The sequence below is a fragment of the Lagopus muta genome, chromosome 1 (assembly GCF_023343835.1).
Source record: "Lagopus muta isolate bLagMut1 chromosome 1, bLagMut1 primary, whole genome shotgun sequence".
Classification (NCBI taxonomy): Eukaryota; Metazoa; Chordata; class Aves; order Galliformes; family Phasianidae; genus Lagopus; species Lagopus muta.
The window spans coordinates 46,719,619-46,738,154 of record NC_064433.1 but is presented as its reverse complement, the minus strand read 5'-3'; the positions used below and the strand labels follow the sequence as shown (position 1 = coordinate 46,738,154).

Here is an 18,536-nt window from a genome sequence, read left to right as displayed (position 1 = left end):
GTGATGATACTTCCAGTGCAACTCTTCTGTTGGCTTTACCTAACTCTGCTATTCTACTGCAATGAATAAGAGCACTCACTCCTACACTGCTGCTGAAGGCATCATCAGGGCTCCACTTTCTCTGCTCCCTTCAGACTATGATAAATACATATATCATCAAATGATCCTAACAGAATGATATCTAATACTTTTATTATTTATATGCTTTTGACCATTTATTTGAGAAGCAGGCTGGTACTGGTATATGGTGATATCTTTTTAGGCAATGAAATTTAATACCAATGCAGAGCAGCACGTACATTGCTACGGGAGATATCAAGAACTCCCCCCTATGGTTTTAGATCAGCTTCATTATGCATGTTCATTTTCCCCCTTCATGTTCCACTTTGTAGGAAAAAAAAATAAAAATCAGTGAGTTGAAAATTCAGAATCCCTTGAGGAATTTAAAAAATGTGTGAATACAAATCATTTTAACACAAATGTAGCAGAATCACATATCTTGGAAACTGAACTCTAGGAAATTCTAAGCAAGAATCCCTGTGAAACTCAATGGTTCCACAAGCCTCTCTGGACAGAGAGCACTCAAAAGTTACACCCTTACCGTCTTGAAGACAGACACTCAAAATTCAAGGTGCCTAAAAATAAGAACTTTCATTCAAAACTGAAAGTTGACTCATCTGGGGCAAGATGGAAGTATGGTCAGAGATGATGTTTCTGTTAATTAACAGCTTTATTACTGATTGTCACACTTTGCCACCAAGTATATTTTAGTTTTATCATAAATCAATATTGCAGAAGGTGCTCTTTGGAGACTTTTAGGTCCATCAGGTTGCACTGAAGAGTGAATTTCTTTAAAAATTATTCACAGCAATGTTTATAATATGTGTAGAGTCTTTTTACAGGAAGAGGATGGTGAAAATGGTTGATTTTAAAATTCCCAGTATTGGAAAATAGTTCCTAATAAAAAACTTGAGAACAAAACACCTATTTTGCAGAGAATTGCAAAGCCTGAGTAGCTTTGCAGAAAAACCAAGACTCCTCCATTTTGTTGTACTACAGGTTATTTTTTTGCTTCTTTCTGTTGGATTTTTATATATAAGCATTTTCCTGCAGTCAGTGAGCCTGGCAGATACAAATATTTCTGCAAAGAGGGAATGCTAGAGCTATGGCAGCCCAGAACTTTTTGAAATGCCAAATTCTGTAACTATGCAGTGATCTGTTACCCTCTCTCAAGAAAATCACAGATTTATGATTTCCAGACAAGGAGGAAAAATGAGACAATCAAATGACTTATTTTTATTAAACCTCCCAGGAGTCAATGCAAACTAGAAAGCCAGAGATATTTTAGTTTTGATTTTACTGCAATGGCAGTGGAAAGAACCAAATCACAGGAATTTATGAAAAGAGCTTTGAAATCACAACTTTTTTTTTTTAAACAGAACTATTTACCACTTTTCAGCAAGACATCCAACTTCTCAGAACAATAACTAGGAAAAAGCCATGTAAGCCTTTGCCAGCTTTTGTCAGGGCACCGCTAGGCATGTCTACCCTTGGCCAGACCCCCAGAGCTCCCCCACCTGCTTCAGCCTCATATCCCCACATCTCCCCGAGGCCCATCAGCCCCTGTCCAAGCCAGGCCACATCAGGGCTGGGCTCCAGCTCCCTGTGCCACCTGCCCAGCTGGGCCAACCTGCAAGCCCACGGTCTGACCTTGACCCAGGGTGCAGAACAGGTGCATCATCCCCTTTGGCAGTTTTACACCCAGTGCAATCATCTACTTTACAGTGCATATTTATAGCCATTTTAAGATAAGTAAGGATTGTTTCTTGACTGCCTCTTATAGACTACTGATAATTTCTGAATATACTGCTGTCAAGAGGAAACTGTGAAGCACTTAGACAAAAATTTTGGAAATGCATGTTTAAGACACAAGCATGATTTGTGGTAGTTAGCTCTGAAGCATTAGAAGTGACTTTTAGTTCTTTTATAATATCAGTACATTCACATGGAAGTATATACATGTAATACAATAACTATCTTCATTCTCAGTCTAAGAAAGAATAAGGAGGGCAGGAAAAAATAAAGAGCTTCAGAGCAAACTGTTTGTTTTACATAATTAATCATTTATAAAACAATAACAACAACAAACCTCTACTCTCGAATAATTACATTTAGAATTTTCCAAATGGAAGGACTTAGCAGCTACCTAAATTTACACAACATGGCTCCTGAAAAGTAAAATGCTCAGGAAATTCATGGTAAAAAATATCATTATTAAAGTAAATCATTGGCCTTTTAAAATTTTCATTCAATGCTAACAACACCTGGGATCAAAAGTAACAATCACTATTCCAAGCAACCACCTTTGAAATAATATTTAAGTTTATTTTATCGTAATTGTTCGCTGTTCACAGGACTGCAGTTTATAAGACATTCCATTGGACATGTAGCAAGACTTTACAAAATATCTTTCCAGAAAAGAATGTGTCTGAATGTTATAGAACTTAATTTCCCAGCAGCAATTGTGTCTGTTCTGGATAAAGAAAAAACATTGTCTCCAAGGCTGTGAAAGTCACATCCTTTTCAAATGGCTCTAAAATCATCTTTAAATCAAAATGGTAATTCTTAGAAGACTCTTTGTGTAATGCTTTTTAGTTTTGAATCGCTAAAACAATTTTGAAGCTTTCTTCATATTATATCCAAGAATCACTTCCAAATACTTTACATACTTCCAAATGCTTTACATAGGGTAAAATTCACTTAAATGTATATATCCACAGTGCAGAATTTTGTGTCTAAGCTGTAATACTGATTTAAGTTAGCTTATCTCCCTAAATTCCATTTGCAGGTAACAGAGAAAAATAGCCACTTTAAAGTCATGGGTCACCTAATCTGTATTAGCCACCTACTTCAGATTGAGACAAATTGAGATCTAGACATCCTTGTTACTTTCCACTAACTATAAAAGGCACTTATATACTGAACTGAGATGTTGATATCTTCATTGCAAACCTCTGTGTCTGAATTAGATGAACTCTGTTTTTATCACCACAGAAAGACAGCATACTTTTAAAAGTAACTGGAGGTTTTATCTAAAAGTTTAACATTTGAGGATGTAAGTAAATCTGTGCCCTCTTGAATCAGAGAGTATACCATTAAAATATGACATAGTACCAAGTTGAGATGTGGCCATATAGGAAGAATTCAGTTTGGAAAAACACTGCTCATAATTCTAATCTTGGCATCTAATTGTTTCAATTAAATCACCCTCATGCCTGAAATGGAGAAGATAACAATTTCTTGTATAAAAATGTAGTAACTTCCCTGAGAATCTGTTTATCTTTGTTTATCTATCTTGTGTATTCAGACTCTGAAAGATTATAGTATTTTTTCAGCCACTCCAGTCCACAACCACAACTCGTCCCAGGCCTCTATCTGAGCTATGGCATATTAGTGGCATTCCTGATGGGAAAAATTTTTAGTTTACAAAACATAGAATTCACTCTAAAAATACAATTTAAATAATCAGGGGATTCATTATCAAATGATCACTACTGTCATTTTGCAAACTGAGTTTCCCTTCCATCTCCAAATTGATCACGGGACCTGATTTTACCACTGTATGGTTACTGATTCTTATGCAAAAAACAAAGTGCAGATTCATTCTTTTGTGTCTTATAGTAATTAATAATGTAAGTTGCTATTAGCTTTAGAAAGCTATTAGCTTTATTAAGTAGCTTCAGAAAGTTGCTATGCAAAATTCAAAGTTTAAAATTGGAAAAAAGGGAAACAGGAAGCCAGCTATCAATGTCACCATACCATGTGCTTTGATCCTTGGCTAGCACAAGATTTTTCAACATATTATGGAAAATTCTCACTGAAATTCCAGATTAATTTAGATTCCAGAGTTGCATCAATCTTTGGGGTGGGTGAGGGTATCTTCAGCCTTTGTTAAACAAACCAGTGTTTTTTCTAACATAAATCTTGAGATTTATCCTGCAATTGCATGTGAGAAGGATGGCCCCATCCAACCTGGCCTTGAACACCTCCAGGGATTGGGCATCCACCATCTCTCTGAGCAGCCTGTGCCAGCACCTCACCAGCCTCACCACTCACTCTCTCAGTGAATATTTTCACCTGGACATCTAACCTAAACTCCCCCTTTTTTAGTTTGAAATCACTCCCCTTTGTCTGTCTTCCTTCCTTAGATAAGCAGGAGTTCAGTTGTCATGAAAAACTCATTACTTCTGATCCCAAAATTTACCTTGTGCAAAAATATGAATATACTCCAGTACTCTGTAAAAACATGGAAGTTCAAATCCAGTTTTAGGTCTCAGACTGAAGGATACATATATTATAATAATAATTCACAGTGGTATTTAAGAATGTCAAGAATGGATTAAAGTAACGTGACTCAATATTTCTCATTGTTTCTGCATAGGAAATATATACTGCTGGAATTCTTATGTACATAATAATCCAAATCTCAGTAAAATATATCTGAGTGGCTTTCAATAGCTCACTGAACTTTTTCATAGATTTTTGTGACAAGTATTCACTTATCATTCAGTTTGTTAATTTGTATGTAGTAATATTTGTAGTTATAATTTCAATATATCTCAATTGATTTATTTGACCATCTAATTGATTTTACATCCAAGTAATAACTTACTTTCTTGTATAGCATTAAGAATTTCTGAAAAGTCCACATCTGTCTTCTGTGCATCTGGTTTTATCCATATTTGTGTTTCCAAACGGTTAACCTGCAAATCCTCTCTTCCTTCTGAAGAAGTTAAAGAGATTGATGGGGTTTGTGACAGTGAAGTAGAAAATCCACCCAAGAGGCTTTGTGGTGTGGGAACATACACATGGAATAATGCTACCTATTTTTCCCCCCCTAGTAGAACCAATTTTTCTTCAGGCAGCTTTTGATATAGCCAGAATTGATATAAAGCTAAATAGAATGAAACAACAGGCTCTGCTACAAGGAATGATGTAGAGTCACTACTAGTGAGTTCCTTATTCAGGTGATTATGTGCTGCCATGCCATGAGCATCTCCTCACCACGTCATCCACAAAATAAACTCCAAAATATGAAGACAGACAAAACGTTTTGTTGCAAATGACACAGCACTACCGAAATGGCTAGGCTAAAAAAAACCACACAGACACATAAAAGACAAATAAAAGCTTAAGACGAAAAACAACCATTAGGATAAAAAGAGCACGTACAGCATGTTTCAGCCACAGGACACCATAGGGTCTCACATTTATGGTCTAGGGAGCACTCTAGTACTACAGCCTATTTCAAAGGAGGTCTCACTGGCATGTAATTCTATCAGTTTAAATGTTATGTTGTCCTTTTAAAAGCATTACGGAAAATTTAAAACATAGGCCAGGGTGACATTTTTAAATCCGTCTGCACATGTGAATAGGCATGGGATTTGTCCCTCTATCAAGTTTTAGTGTTCTTTCAACATGAGCAAAGAAAGCAGGAATTTTTCAAAACACACTCTTTCCATGTAAGAAAGTATTACCACATATTAAGATAGGAAAAAGTATTGGGTATATGGGCTTAAACTCCTGGCTACAAGGTGCTCCAATGCAGCCAGAAATGGAGAGAGCTATCACAGAAGCATAGAATTGCTTGAGTCAGAAAAGACCTTAAAAGTCATCTGGTCCAACTCCCCTGCAATGAACAGGAACACCTACATCTAGATCAGGGTGCTCAGAGATCCTCCAGACTGACCTTGGATGTCTGCAGGGACAAGGCATCCACCAATTCTCTGGGCAACCTGTTCCACGTAGTCAGTTTTTATTAAATAACTCTTACACAAAGTTAGCAGTCTGCAGGAAGCTTAGAGCCACGTTAGGAAGGACTTTGGAATAAAAAGTGCCAGGTCATTTAGGCCATTTCTATGCCTTCACTAGTGGCTACCACTCAAGCCTTTTATGGAAGCCTTTTTCTTTCTTCTGCATCCTGCCTATAACAAGCCAGTCTTCTGAATTTCCTTCTAACCTACTATACTCATAGAATGGGGAGGGACCAACTGCCAGTTGTCCCCAAGACACACTGCCTGGATAAGTATTACAAATTCTATTCCTGCACACCAAATTACTCAACTCTAAAATAGACCCTACTTCACCTTATGAAAATATAAACCTCAAAATGAGCATTCAACATTTTGAGTCTTTTATTTGTCAATGCTAAAATATTATAAATTCAAACCATCTTGCCCTAGAATATTCTTTTATTCCACTGTTAAATCACAGTCAGGTCCCCTTATAGATTCTTGTAAAGTGATCTGTCATAATAGCAGCAGGAATCAGTACTTAATGATGTAGAACAAAAAGAATTTCTTAAGTGAGACAGCTGAGTATTGATATAATAGCAGTATGGGGAAATCTGCAGACGGCCTCAGAGATGGCAGCCTAGGCTCTGCCCCAGAGAAGAACACAAGAAACTAAGGAAAAATACTGCAGCTGCTGTGAAAAAGGCATATAGGCAATAGGGCAAAAGTAGAAAGTAAGTAACGCACAGTTTTGTCAGTGATACCATTCATTTTCCTGTTAAAAACTCAGATCCACCAACCTGTCTCTTCAGTTCGAACCTTAGCTGAAGCAAAATACTGACAATACTGATACGTGTAAAATACAAATGATAGTCTTGTATACTTCTCTGAAATATAGTAGCCTTAAGATCTGAGCTCAGGACAAACAAACCAGGCCAACAATATCAGCCAGTCTGATTTCACTCAAAACCACATGCACAATCTTCCACCGGTTCTCTGATTTAATACATGGCTATTCACAAACATGCCTCCACCAATACAAGGAGGAAAAGAAATGCATCTGCAAACAACACAGCTTCTACATAAGTGGTTACAGGAATACTTTCTTCTCACATGATCTTCATGGTGTCAACAAGCAGAGTTGAAACAGAGTACAGTTGCTTCTACCCACCTCCCTTTCCTTTGACACTCTGCAGAAGGAATTTTTTTTTTCCAGAGACAAACAACCCCTATATGATAAGTCATGGAACGGCCAACTCAGTGATTCCTGATTTACTGGTGGACAAAGGTTTTAGATGAGCAGGTGTTTGGACAGGTCATTCTTCTGCATCCTTTATCTTACCAGTGTTCTCCAGTACAACAAACTGGAGTATGTGGTGTTGCTGTTGCTTTTGGTTGGCTTAGGCACATCTTTCTTCCATTAACAGCCACTCATTTGTGCTTTATTGGTGTTAGATCCCACTGACTACACCCTTAAAAGGTCAATACAAGACTTTTCTCTATTTATTCAGACACTTTAGTTCACCTGAAGTTGCATTTTAAATTATAGTATTTACTCTGGTGCGCTCTTCAAAGCAGTGAATAATTAGGACACTTTCTCCTTTATTTATTTTGAAGGGTCTGTACTAATTAAGTTTAAAAAAAAAACATTAGATTTTTAAAAAAGCATTTCATTTTTTACAGGCTGGATGGGAAGACTTCTTCTAAACCGGAATTTTATTAAAATGGTGTTTCAGACAAGCAAGTTAAGAAGCAAGGTAGTTAATACGATGTTAAACAAGGTTTCCCACTGCAGTGGGATTTTTGCATCTACTTAAAATCAGACGGAGATTTTGCATCTACTTAAAATCAAGAACATATTGAGGTATTTTGCTAGATGAGAGCCTTGTTACGCGTATTACCTAGTATTACTCAATTAGCAAAAGCAGCATTTCAGACTTGGGCTTCAAAAACAAAAAGAAAAACAAAAAATTTCTTTTTTTTTCCTTGCACAGTAAATACCTGGAGCCATACTTTCAAAGCCTGCACATTTTACACTGTGACGTGCAAATGATGTTTGCACACAGACACTCTCACACTGTGGCCTGAAACTGAGCATAAGCAATTGCATGTGCAGAAAAATGTAGAGTTTCAGTGCCTGGCACCAAAATAGAGGACATGTAAATAAGTTGGATGGAGAAAATGATTCCCAAACTACAATGAGGTGTTCATATTTATTCAGTAATTTTGAATGAAGGTAATTGCTGTAACTCAACAAGGCAGTCGGGTTACTTGAAGAATTTTACTACTTAGTCTGTGCTCATCAGTAAGAAAAAAAATATTTAACTCAGTTGCCTACTGAAATTACAGTCTTTCTTCTCTGTCTTCCCTCAATTCCAATCAACTCAGCAAGTGCAAACAAATGTTTTGTCTACAGCTCTAGAAATTTCTGCAGAGGTAAATTTGCAGCTTCAAAGCATGTTTCTGAAGAGACAGCTAGGTAGTGCCAGCACATGTGTAACTATATTGGCAAACTGAGAATATCTTAAAGGTCCATTTTGCTGTTTATACAGTTTTCTCTAATTTGAGATACTTATTTTACCTGTGTAGGACACAGGATTTGCTTCTTACATCTACAAAACATAATTCTGCAAGAATACCAGATAATAATGCACAGTGAAAGAAGCTTTAAAGACTTCTTATTTAAATCAGAGCACTCTATCTTAAGAGCATTAAAACACAATATGTTTCAAAGACTGAAAAATTTGTGTGCCCTCTGGAAATAACTGCAGGCCTTTTAAAAGACTCTGACCTGGTAGATTGTCATATACATCCACAAATACTTAGGGACTTGAATATATCTCCTGATAGGCTTAACTGGCTTACCGCTCGTGTTAAAAAAATAGTATATTTTGTCACCGTGAGAATCAAAAGCTGAGTGTGAACATAAAAGAATGCCCCACTTGTTTTAACTGTGCTTTGAAAGGTAGTGGAGTGAATATATATGCCTACTTCATATATACTTCTATATAACGCAAGGAAAAAGAATTTTAAACCCCAAATCATTACTTAGCATGAAGAACCTATGTCATAGCTGTCTCTGCACATGGTCACGACAAGTGTATCCTACTAACAATACCAGAATTATTTTTGAAAGGTAATGGAAAGCTAGTTTCCCTTTACATTCCAATACACTGCAAGGAATAATAATACACCTTATTATGTTAACACAAACTCCCTCTTTATCTGCCAGAAGCAGCAATAGGGAACACAGCATTTCTAAACACCTAATACTACCATATTATCACAGCCTTAAATATTTTTTAAACGTATGGTGTCGGTTCTGCCCTATGTTATACTTCAGGTGAAGTCAGAAACAGAGAAATCCCTTCACCCAATTAACTACAAAGAAGTGGGATATCTGCATGCTCTCTCTTTCTGTCTCTCTCATGCTGCCTGTGCCTTTTAAACAGACAATCATAGAAAAAAATGGATGGATAGCCCTTGGTACAAACCCACATCTTTAAAATCTCTCCTGACAAAGCAGCCTGAACATCAGGTTATGGGGACAGGATCCTGCTAGCCCTCAGCCTTCAATTCTTGCATTTCAACAATTTCCAATGCCCATAACATGCCTTTCACATGGGGACTATCAATTCCAACAGTCTGCACTTACCATCAGGAACAAGGAATCTCCTAAGCAGCAAGTATAAACTGGACAACAGTTCAGGAGAGCTGATGATCCAGGTCTTCCATATGTACATGCAGCCAAATCATTGAACTGTTGTGCAAAAGGACACAACATCCATCACTATTCTGCAACTATTCCTTTATATATGACTGAATCTTTTGAAAGCTGAAAGGACTGAAATGCCCACCCAGAATCCACCAGAATACCATGTCACATATTTCTATGGCTAGTATTCCCAATTGCCTGAAGACACCTGGCCCCTGTGCAAATCCTTACACAATCAGTAGAGGGGCATTACTGCACAATGAGCCTTTAAACTACCCCCCCTAGAAGCACTTCTTTTCACCAATAATGCAAAGAGACAAGGAACCAAAGTGTGTTCTACTGAGAATATATCTAATCTTTCCAGTTGCCACAATATATGGCATAGGAATCCATGAGAGACAGTCTAAAAATGGCACAAACCATTGTGTACAACAAAGAAGAGACAGACAATGCTATACAGTTGCATGTTGCAAATGAGAATCTAGAAAGAAGTCTGAGATCTAAATGAACTGAGCAGCTCAGCTCATTCCATGTTACTCTCATTTGTATTAAAATGGCAGTAGGAGTGATTATGTTTTAGTTCTGCAGCTTTCTTTTTACACTGCAAGTGCGCATACAAAGACATAGTTATCAAAGATCACTATCACATATGTTCAAACATTTGTCTATGTTTGAAAAATCTAATTACTTGTGAATGATTAATCCTTCAGTTTATCTCTTTAGCAATATCTTGAGTTGTTAGCAGGCAATCAAGGAAGGGAAGAGGGAGAAATGGCTGAATGAGCCATTCATTGCAAAGAGTTTGCCCAGTTCTGAAGTCAGTAGTATACTGGTGAGATATGCAGAAAAGCTGGCCACATGGGTGTAAGAGGCATGACCTAATTAATAGACACCTTTAGTGCACCAAAGATTACTTCATTGCAGCATGAAATATCAAGATATTCAGCTTCTCTCCAAGGCGGAGTTTAATGCAACAATCAATTATATAGACTCACATCATATCATACCCTATCACTGACTTCACAGTCTAAATACATCCTTCCCATTCATTCTCTCAGAAGGCATCCCCAAAAAAATTTTGGGAACTTCAGCTGTCCTGAGACTGCTGAGAAATGAATATAGAATAGAAATATGAAAATGTTTATCCTAAATGCAGGATGGTAGAATAGTGTTGGATCCAGCACAGGATCCTATTTCTGACAGCAGATGCTTACACAAAGGGAGTATGAACAGTGTATGGACATACCATAGAATCATAGAATCACCAAGGCTGGAAAAGACCTTCAAGATCATCCAGTCCAACTATCCACCTACCACCAATGTTTCCCAACTAAACCACATCCTTTAGTACAATAACTAAATGCTTCTTGATGACCCTATTTTACACATATCTGTTTCTAGGCTGTCTCTTCCAGCTTGCACAGGTTTAGAGACTTCTGGAGTGGAAGATTTCATCTAGACAATGTTTAATGTCTGCCAACATCTCCCAGTGTCTTTGAGGGTACCTTCAAACAGCAGGAACCCTGTTCCTAAACCTGGTGCAGTGAATCCTTCTTACAAAGACCTGTGATCTCCTGAAATTACCAAGAGCAGACAGACTTCTGAAAATGGACTATTTTCAGTAATTAGCGTTAAGCACAGACTCTTTTGCAAGCAGTAGGAGAGCATCTGAACCTCAAGGGTCATCATTTTCAGGCATCCTGGCAGCATAAAGGGTCTTTAAAGTATGTGAGCTTTTATTGATCTTTAAAGAGCTTCCAGTTTCCTTGAAGTTCAGACTACTTCTTCATGCTGTAGTACAACAGGTGCTAAATTCCTTCTCTATGCTAAGTATTCTCATAAGGTTAGGCCTAAATAAAGTAATAAGCATGGTGCTGTCTCTTTTTGCTCTAGTAAACAGCCTAAATGATATCAATAATGGAGATCTCAGAAATGTCTTTCATGCTCTGCTGGACCTCCGAAGCACAGCACGGTCTAGAACTGTGTAGTCCAAGAACGTACCTAGCAAACATCATGCCTTCACAGTGTTATCCAGCATGTGGAGAACACATCTGCTTCCTGAGATGTTCAGTCACTTGTAGCACAGGGAAGGGCAATGGTTTGCATGTCCCAAAGGGAATTTGTTCCTTTTTTGGAGCAGATCAAAGATGAGGCCACCTTTGCTTTGCTGCTACCCTTACGCCTGCTGTAAGCTGTGATGTTTTGTTTCACACAATTATTTTTAGGCTTGTCACATCTGTATCTTGCAGTAGTAGGAATTTTTTGTGGGGTTCTGATATAGCTGCACTTAGTAGGCAGTTGGGCTTGTTGATCTTCAAAGATCCAAGTGAACTATACTGCTCTGTCCTATTGTATTATACTAATCTACTTACTCAAGTAAGTAGATACAGAAAGGTTTAAAGAATGAAACACTGGGCTTGGGGGAGAGGTCTTGCTGTCCTTTGGATGGCAAGAAACCCTTTGTGCAAATTATCACTGAACAGCTTTGTTACAGACAAATTAATGTTCTGACCTTAAAAACATTTCTGCTAAAGCAGAATTTAGTCTGTTCCGTCTTTTGACAGCCAAAAATCTTTCCCTGGGATTTTTGAAGCATATTTTACATTTGAAATAGAGACTTATGTAATACCAAGTCCTACTTAAGTTAGAACTATATCTAAGAAAAATCATTAGCCAAGCATTACAGGAACATACTGACTAATTATTCAAGGTCTCCTTGACTGCTTCCTAGATGATAAACTCTTTGTTTTTAATAAAATGGCTCTCTAATTTTTCAGAAGCATTTTATTTATTTGCGTTTTATTTAAATCTATTGTCTGTTTTCTTCAGCAAAATTAGTACTGTCAAAAATATTCTTCATTGTTTTAAGACAATTATGGTACACCGGTCTTAGGACACTATAACCTTTTCTTGGGATCAGCAGTATTCCCTATTTGGTGCAAAGTCACATCTACCAGTTTCATTCCAGACGTTACACTTTGCAAGGAAACCTTATGAGGGTGAAATGATTGAGAACATGCAGAGGGACTGGCGTTTTGCAGCTTTTGTGAGCTAAATGCATGACGTAAACTAACAGCAGCTCTGAGAGCTGAAATTGGAGGGTGAGCTGCACTGATTCTAAAGTAACCATATATAATTGATTGCAAGAATGAATGAAAGATCATTTTACAACAGCAAACAGGAGGCTGATCAAAGCAGGAAGGGAAAAAATGAAGTATTTGAAAAGAGATGAGTTTAAAAATACATTGCCAGAGAAATAGAACACCCTCAAAGACACCACTTAAAATTACTAATATTAGTTTTGAAGTTCCTTATTGAGGGCATGCACAGATCCCAGGCAGGATCAGTACTTTTGTGTGTCAGGCACAGCACAAACCAAAATGCAGGAGGAATGAAATTTGAGCCTAAACCAATTTTTTTTAAAAATAAATAAATAAAAGAGAGAGCGTTGAAAAATATCCTTTATCCTCTAGATTTTTTTTCATTAGGAGCAGGTGTTTTTGAATAAGTGGCTTCTGCCCTAAGAAAAGGAAAGCAATGAATGAATTGGGCTGAATGACTAAGCAAAGTGACAGAAGATTTCAATCTCTTCCTCATGCACTATGTAGTTCAATCTTTAAACCCAAAGTAGCCCATAATGACCATCTGACGACCTGCCATTCAGCCCAGGGACAAAAGGTCCCCACTGTAATTGCAGCCAACTGCTTGCCCCTTTAGCAGCTTTGCAGAGGCTCCACACCAATAGTCAGGAGAAACTCTCCCTGTGTTCAGAAGAGAATTTCCAGCTAACACTTGAAGTGCAGGTGTAGGAAAAAATTTGCTTGGAGCATTGAATTTGCATCCTGTTGAATACAGGTGTAAATAAAAAGAAAAGTTAAGTATCTGGAGATGTTTTTTTGATATTAATCAAGGTACTACTGCACTGGGCCGTTTCTTGTGAGTATTCCATTTTTTGTAATGCACAAATAAGATTAATGAAGGGAATGTTAAACTTATTTGAAATCTGCTTGGTTTTTCTATGCTTCATTCCATGCGAGAGAAAGTTCTCATATACACCCACCAGAAAACACTGAAAAAGGCTGTGTCCCTAAGCACGTTATACAAGCAAGATAACAGCACTGCTGCCAATGGGATTGTAAATTTTCAGGTGAGTTGACATCAGTTACTCCCATGCCTTACATGCATTTTCTGCCAAGAAATATTTGCATGACAGAGCTTTCTGGCAGAATTATTTGCAGGAATTTATTCTTTTAATCTGAGGGAGATGTATGCCATACGCCTTGCCAGTCAGCAAAGAACAGAGAATGTGATTGAACCAACAAATCATATCTAACATACATATTCTGAAGAACACTGAACACATACAAGCATGTGCACATTTTATGATGAGGAAAGGATATCTTTTGCACATTAAATTATCAGTTTGATAGGGCTCAGTTCTAGCTTCCTTGACGATTCAAAGTTCATTACATTGTGACTAAGCTCATAAAACATACATTTTCTCTTTTGCTTTAATTTTGATTGCAATAGTTTCAAGATCTGCACATTTGTTCTTGCCTCCTAGAGTCAATTGTTCTGTTGGCCAATGTCACTACTTCTTTCTTATTTCATGCCCAAAAATTACATGCATAAATAAAAATTGTGCAATTGAATAAGAAATAAAAAAAAAAGAGAATTCAAAAATCAAGAAAAGAATGCCAAAAGCAACATGCATCTTCCTTTAAAGATTACAACTTCTATATCGGGTAGTATTTATGTTAAAAGCCAAGAGACTAACAAAATGTTTCTGTCACTGGGCCCCAATGACCACAGTAGCCTTCCATCATCATTCCAGAAACCTGTAGGTGTTCCCTTGCCATTGACCATGTAAGCTATTTTACCTGGGTAATTTATATATGTCAGAATAATCATCACTCTGAAATACCAAACTATTTATAATGTACAGCATTTCATAAGGTACTGCCATTGGCCAACTAGTGTACTAGGAAGATTTTTTATGTAGTTAGAGCTGATAATTTCTTGCTGAATAGAAACTAATAACATATGATTTCAATTTTGTTTTTTTTTTTCTCTCTCCTAATAGTTCTACTTATTACTGTTGTTGACTGACCATAATCTTTCTAACAGTCTACTTGAACACAGCTCTAACGGTTGTAATTCAAATCAGACACAGAAAAATTTAGTATTCTCAAACAGAAATAAACAATCAGATTCAAATAATTTCAGATGAAATAATGACATTGTAAGTTGTATAAGATAGGATTCCTGCCATAAAATCTATTTTTAAGAGTCTGCAGCCCTCAAGGTTCTAGGTTCTATTAACTCCTGTTAACTTGAGTGAAGCTTATGATAGAAAATGCCTCCTTGAACTAAGCCACTGAGCATGTTCTCTGAAGGTTATGGATGCTTTTATTGTCTAAAGCACAGGATATGATTGACAAAACTAATCTCATATGACTGTACTGAAAGCTGAATTCCTCAGAGAAGCATCATCCAAATGATGCTCACTAATGAGCTCCATTTTAGGAAACCTCTGTGGTCTACATAAAAAGGGATCTTTTTCTCAATCAAAAAACAGCATATGTTGCTTATGCATTATTTAGTGCTAATGCACAGGCCATCTCTATTGACATATAGGTGTAGAACGTGTAGCAGCTCAAAATTAATGTGATTAGCATAACCTATTGTGCATGAACAATACACTTGTTTCACAAACTGTGGTGCTGTCTTTTTTAATTGATCTTTTATCATGCTGCACTCTTTGTAATATATATTGAGCAGCAATAACGTATGCAGTAGTAGTTTCTGTACCTCAAAGAAAAAACACGGAAGCTAAAAAAAACAGGACAAACAAGTGAAGAGAAGAACAGAAATAAACAAAGAAAATGGTTATGAGTCACCGTAAATTCTTAATTAACCCATGTTGACAAAGGCTATTGAGTCTGAATAGTATACGTATGTGAAACTCATGGAAATAGAGCTGCATAGCAAATCAAAATAATCTAAACTTTCAACTTGTACAAAAATTAAGGAATGCCCCAGGTCTGCAAGATAATGGAAGCATACTGAGCGTTTGTAGGCAGAGAACTCTGTCTCATACAAATGGACTCTGTCCCATGGCACCCCAACTTCTGCTATGGAGGCATCATCTCCTTTCCTGAGCAGCAAGGGTGGAAGATTATCAAAACCCCTCAATATAAAATCTACAAAACAGACCTCATGGGCAGTCATAATTCACTGTACTCAGGATAGAAATTAAGAGTTTAATTTTCACTTTGAAAAAATTGAACATGGCCAGCACAAATGCACTACTCTATTCTAAAAAAAATACAAACTTCTGAAATAGTTCTGGTAGTTAACATAACAAGGAATGAATTCATGATGTCACTGAGAATTTGATAGTACCCAAGAGACTCAGGTTTCTTTTAAAAAATTTCATTTTGCTAACCAGTTAACACAGTTTGCAAAATGTCCTACGGATTTAGAGATTTGTTTTCATTGTGGCAGACTGAATTTGGTCTGCACTCTGCATTGTGTCACATCTTTAGTTCAGAACCAACGTTAGTGTCAAATACAGAGTTCCATAGGGATGCCCGTAGTCTTTACAGCATTGCCATCAGCTCATGGCTAAAATAAAGTGTATAGAAAGGTTGCAGTATACAAAAACAATAATTCAATTTTCTTTCTGCATTAACATTTTGGATACCACTATAGATTTGTTTATGGTTGTTTTTTTTTTATGGTTTAAACCTATGTTTTCATTCTCTGTGTTCAGCTGTCCCAACTCTTGGTATTCCCAGTGCAATCTGTAACTATCAAAAACATAGAAAACATACACAAAACATCAATCTGTAGCTCTGATGATCAACAGACTGATCTTTATGCACGTGTGATCTAATGCTGCTGACACCAGCTTCACAACATAATGACATACCATGCAAGAAATGGAACTGAAAAAGTGCCACATCAAATCTGTTACCTGGCTGGTGAGTTTTTGCTTTTCCACCAGAGGCTGTTGGATTACTCGATCCAGCTGATGAGGCTTCCATGCTTATTGACCTTCTGACTTGTGGTAATGAAGGGTGCCCAACCACAGGTGGACGCTGTGACACTGGGTAGCGTGCTGCAGTCCTCCGCTGACAGATTTGCATACGCTTTTCAGCCCCATGAATAGATAAACTTATACCTGTCAGGAATATGAATTAGTACTGTTAGACACAAGAGAACAACACAGAACAACTAAGGTAAAAAGGTACAAAACCTGCCGCATTTAAAAATGAAGTTATAAAAGCTTTCAAAAAGAAAAAATAAAAAAGGAGGAAATAAAATTATAAAAACATGAATTTTCTATGAAAATAAAAAATGTGAACATCTTTACTGCTGCTGCACTGCAGATAACAGAATAACTACACTAACAGATATTTAAACTAATACAAAGTCATGGTTTACTGCTGTACTGGCCTATAGGAGGAATTATCTTCCACTCCTTCAAAAACCACACAAGTCACACAGGCCCATAGTAAAGAGGTAAGTACTACACAGATTATTAAGTGACAGCTTTGTGACTGATAGACTAAAACTTGGCAGTGATAGGTTCTTCTCTTCTGAATATCAGCGTGTACCAGAATGTCTCATCGTATGGAAAAGACACTAAGCTACACAAGCAGTGACCAGTTTTTATTAAAATGATCTGCTTTTAGGACAACAATAGTTCTATAAGCAACAATAACATGACCTTATGTTTGAAAACCTATTCCATTCTCACCAGTTCTGAAACACCTTCTGCAATGCTGGAGAATCTTTCACACCAAACATTCTCAAATGTCACATTTGTCACAGATAATTTTTAAATAGAAATTGTTTTCTGTGATGAAAGAGGCTTTACTTTTCCACAGAGAATAACAAAGTTGATATTTTCTATCTGCTGTATGCTCTCAGAAAGAAATGCTACTTTATGGCAGAAAAACAACTGCTTCTGACTTTCTTCTGTTCACATTAATGCAATTGCAGCAACTTGAATTACTGACAGCATCCTCTGGTAAAAATCTTTAGCCAATCATCTCTTTCAGGCAACAAAGCTGAACAATAATTCTACAGTGCCATTTTATGCTTAATTTAATTGTGATTCTTATTCCTTTCATCAGCAGCCATTCTTTGTTTAAAAAAGAAAAAGGAAAGTCTTTAAAACTATATCTAGGCAAACAGAGAAGCAGATAGAAACAGAACACCCTAAGAATCAGAAACATGTAAGCATGTGAAGAATGAACTGTAAAACTGGTCACTCAGGTAGCACTGACTACTCTACACATGTTAGCAAAAGGGGTCCTCCACTGTCATTCCCAAGACTGCCTCAGTGACACCAGTCTTCCAGTTCCACTGAAAGTCCATGTGACATAAGCCTCCAGATCACAGAATAGGTTTGAAACTCTGACATCTTAATACACTTCAATATGTAACACACTACTATGGGGAAGAGAGCCATTACTTTTGTAGGTAAATGGTGAAAACAGTGGGGTTGCACACATGAAGAGAGGCTGTGCAAATTGCTCTCCTCTGAGATGGCTTTGTGCATTTAGAACTGAAGCTGCGTGCTCACTACCTGATTTTGCTGCACTTCATCAGAGCTGATCTCCTGCAGGAAGTTTAAATGGAAGTGCTCCTATGAGCAGCTGCTCGCATACCTCCTGGTTACAGAGCTAATGTAACCACTGCCTGTTTCTAAGGATCGTTGGAAGCACATCTTCATTAACACAGTCAGCAAACCCCAGTCATTTTATTCAATTGATTCATCTTGTGAAAGGCAGTGTAATAGTCCACACAAGCAGAATAACAAGTATGCCTGGACAACACATTTGTTTGTATAAAGAATTTAGTTGTAAGAAGATTCAAACAGTGAAATACAAGCCCCACCTGGGGCTTTCTTGTGCAGTTACTAGAAGTTCAGAGTAACATAACTGATCAAATTCTTGTGCAGTTATCCCTAAGGTATTGCAAAAAGTATTCTTTTAACATCACCACTGACTGCTTTA

At 37.2% G+C, this 18,536-nt stretch overlaps 1 protein-coding gene across 4 annotated transcripts in view; it reads right to left on the bottom strand.

Moving 5' to 3' along the window:
• Positions 1 to 18,536, bottom strand: part of ANO4 (anoctamin 4) — a 168,784-nt gene that overhangs the window by 97,698 nt on the left and 52,550 nt on the right. For 3 of the 4 annotated variants that reach the window (XM_048958570.1, XM_048958563.1, XM_048958578.1), the window contains 2 exons: positions 16,487 to 16,693; positions 4,673 to 4,783 (listed from right to left, as the gene is read on the bottom strand). In XM_048958570.1, the coding sequence (XP_048814527.1) occupies positions 4,673 to 4,783; positions 16,487 to 16,658 (283 nt within the window). In that variant the 5' untranslated portion in view covers positions 16,659 to 16,693. Of the gene's footprint in view, positions 1 to 4,672; positions 4,784 to 9,447; positions 9,553 to 16,486; positions 16,694 to 18,536 lie in introns of those variants that run through there. The other variant, XM_048958588.1, reaches the window with a different exon arrangement.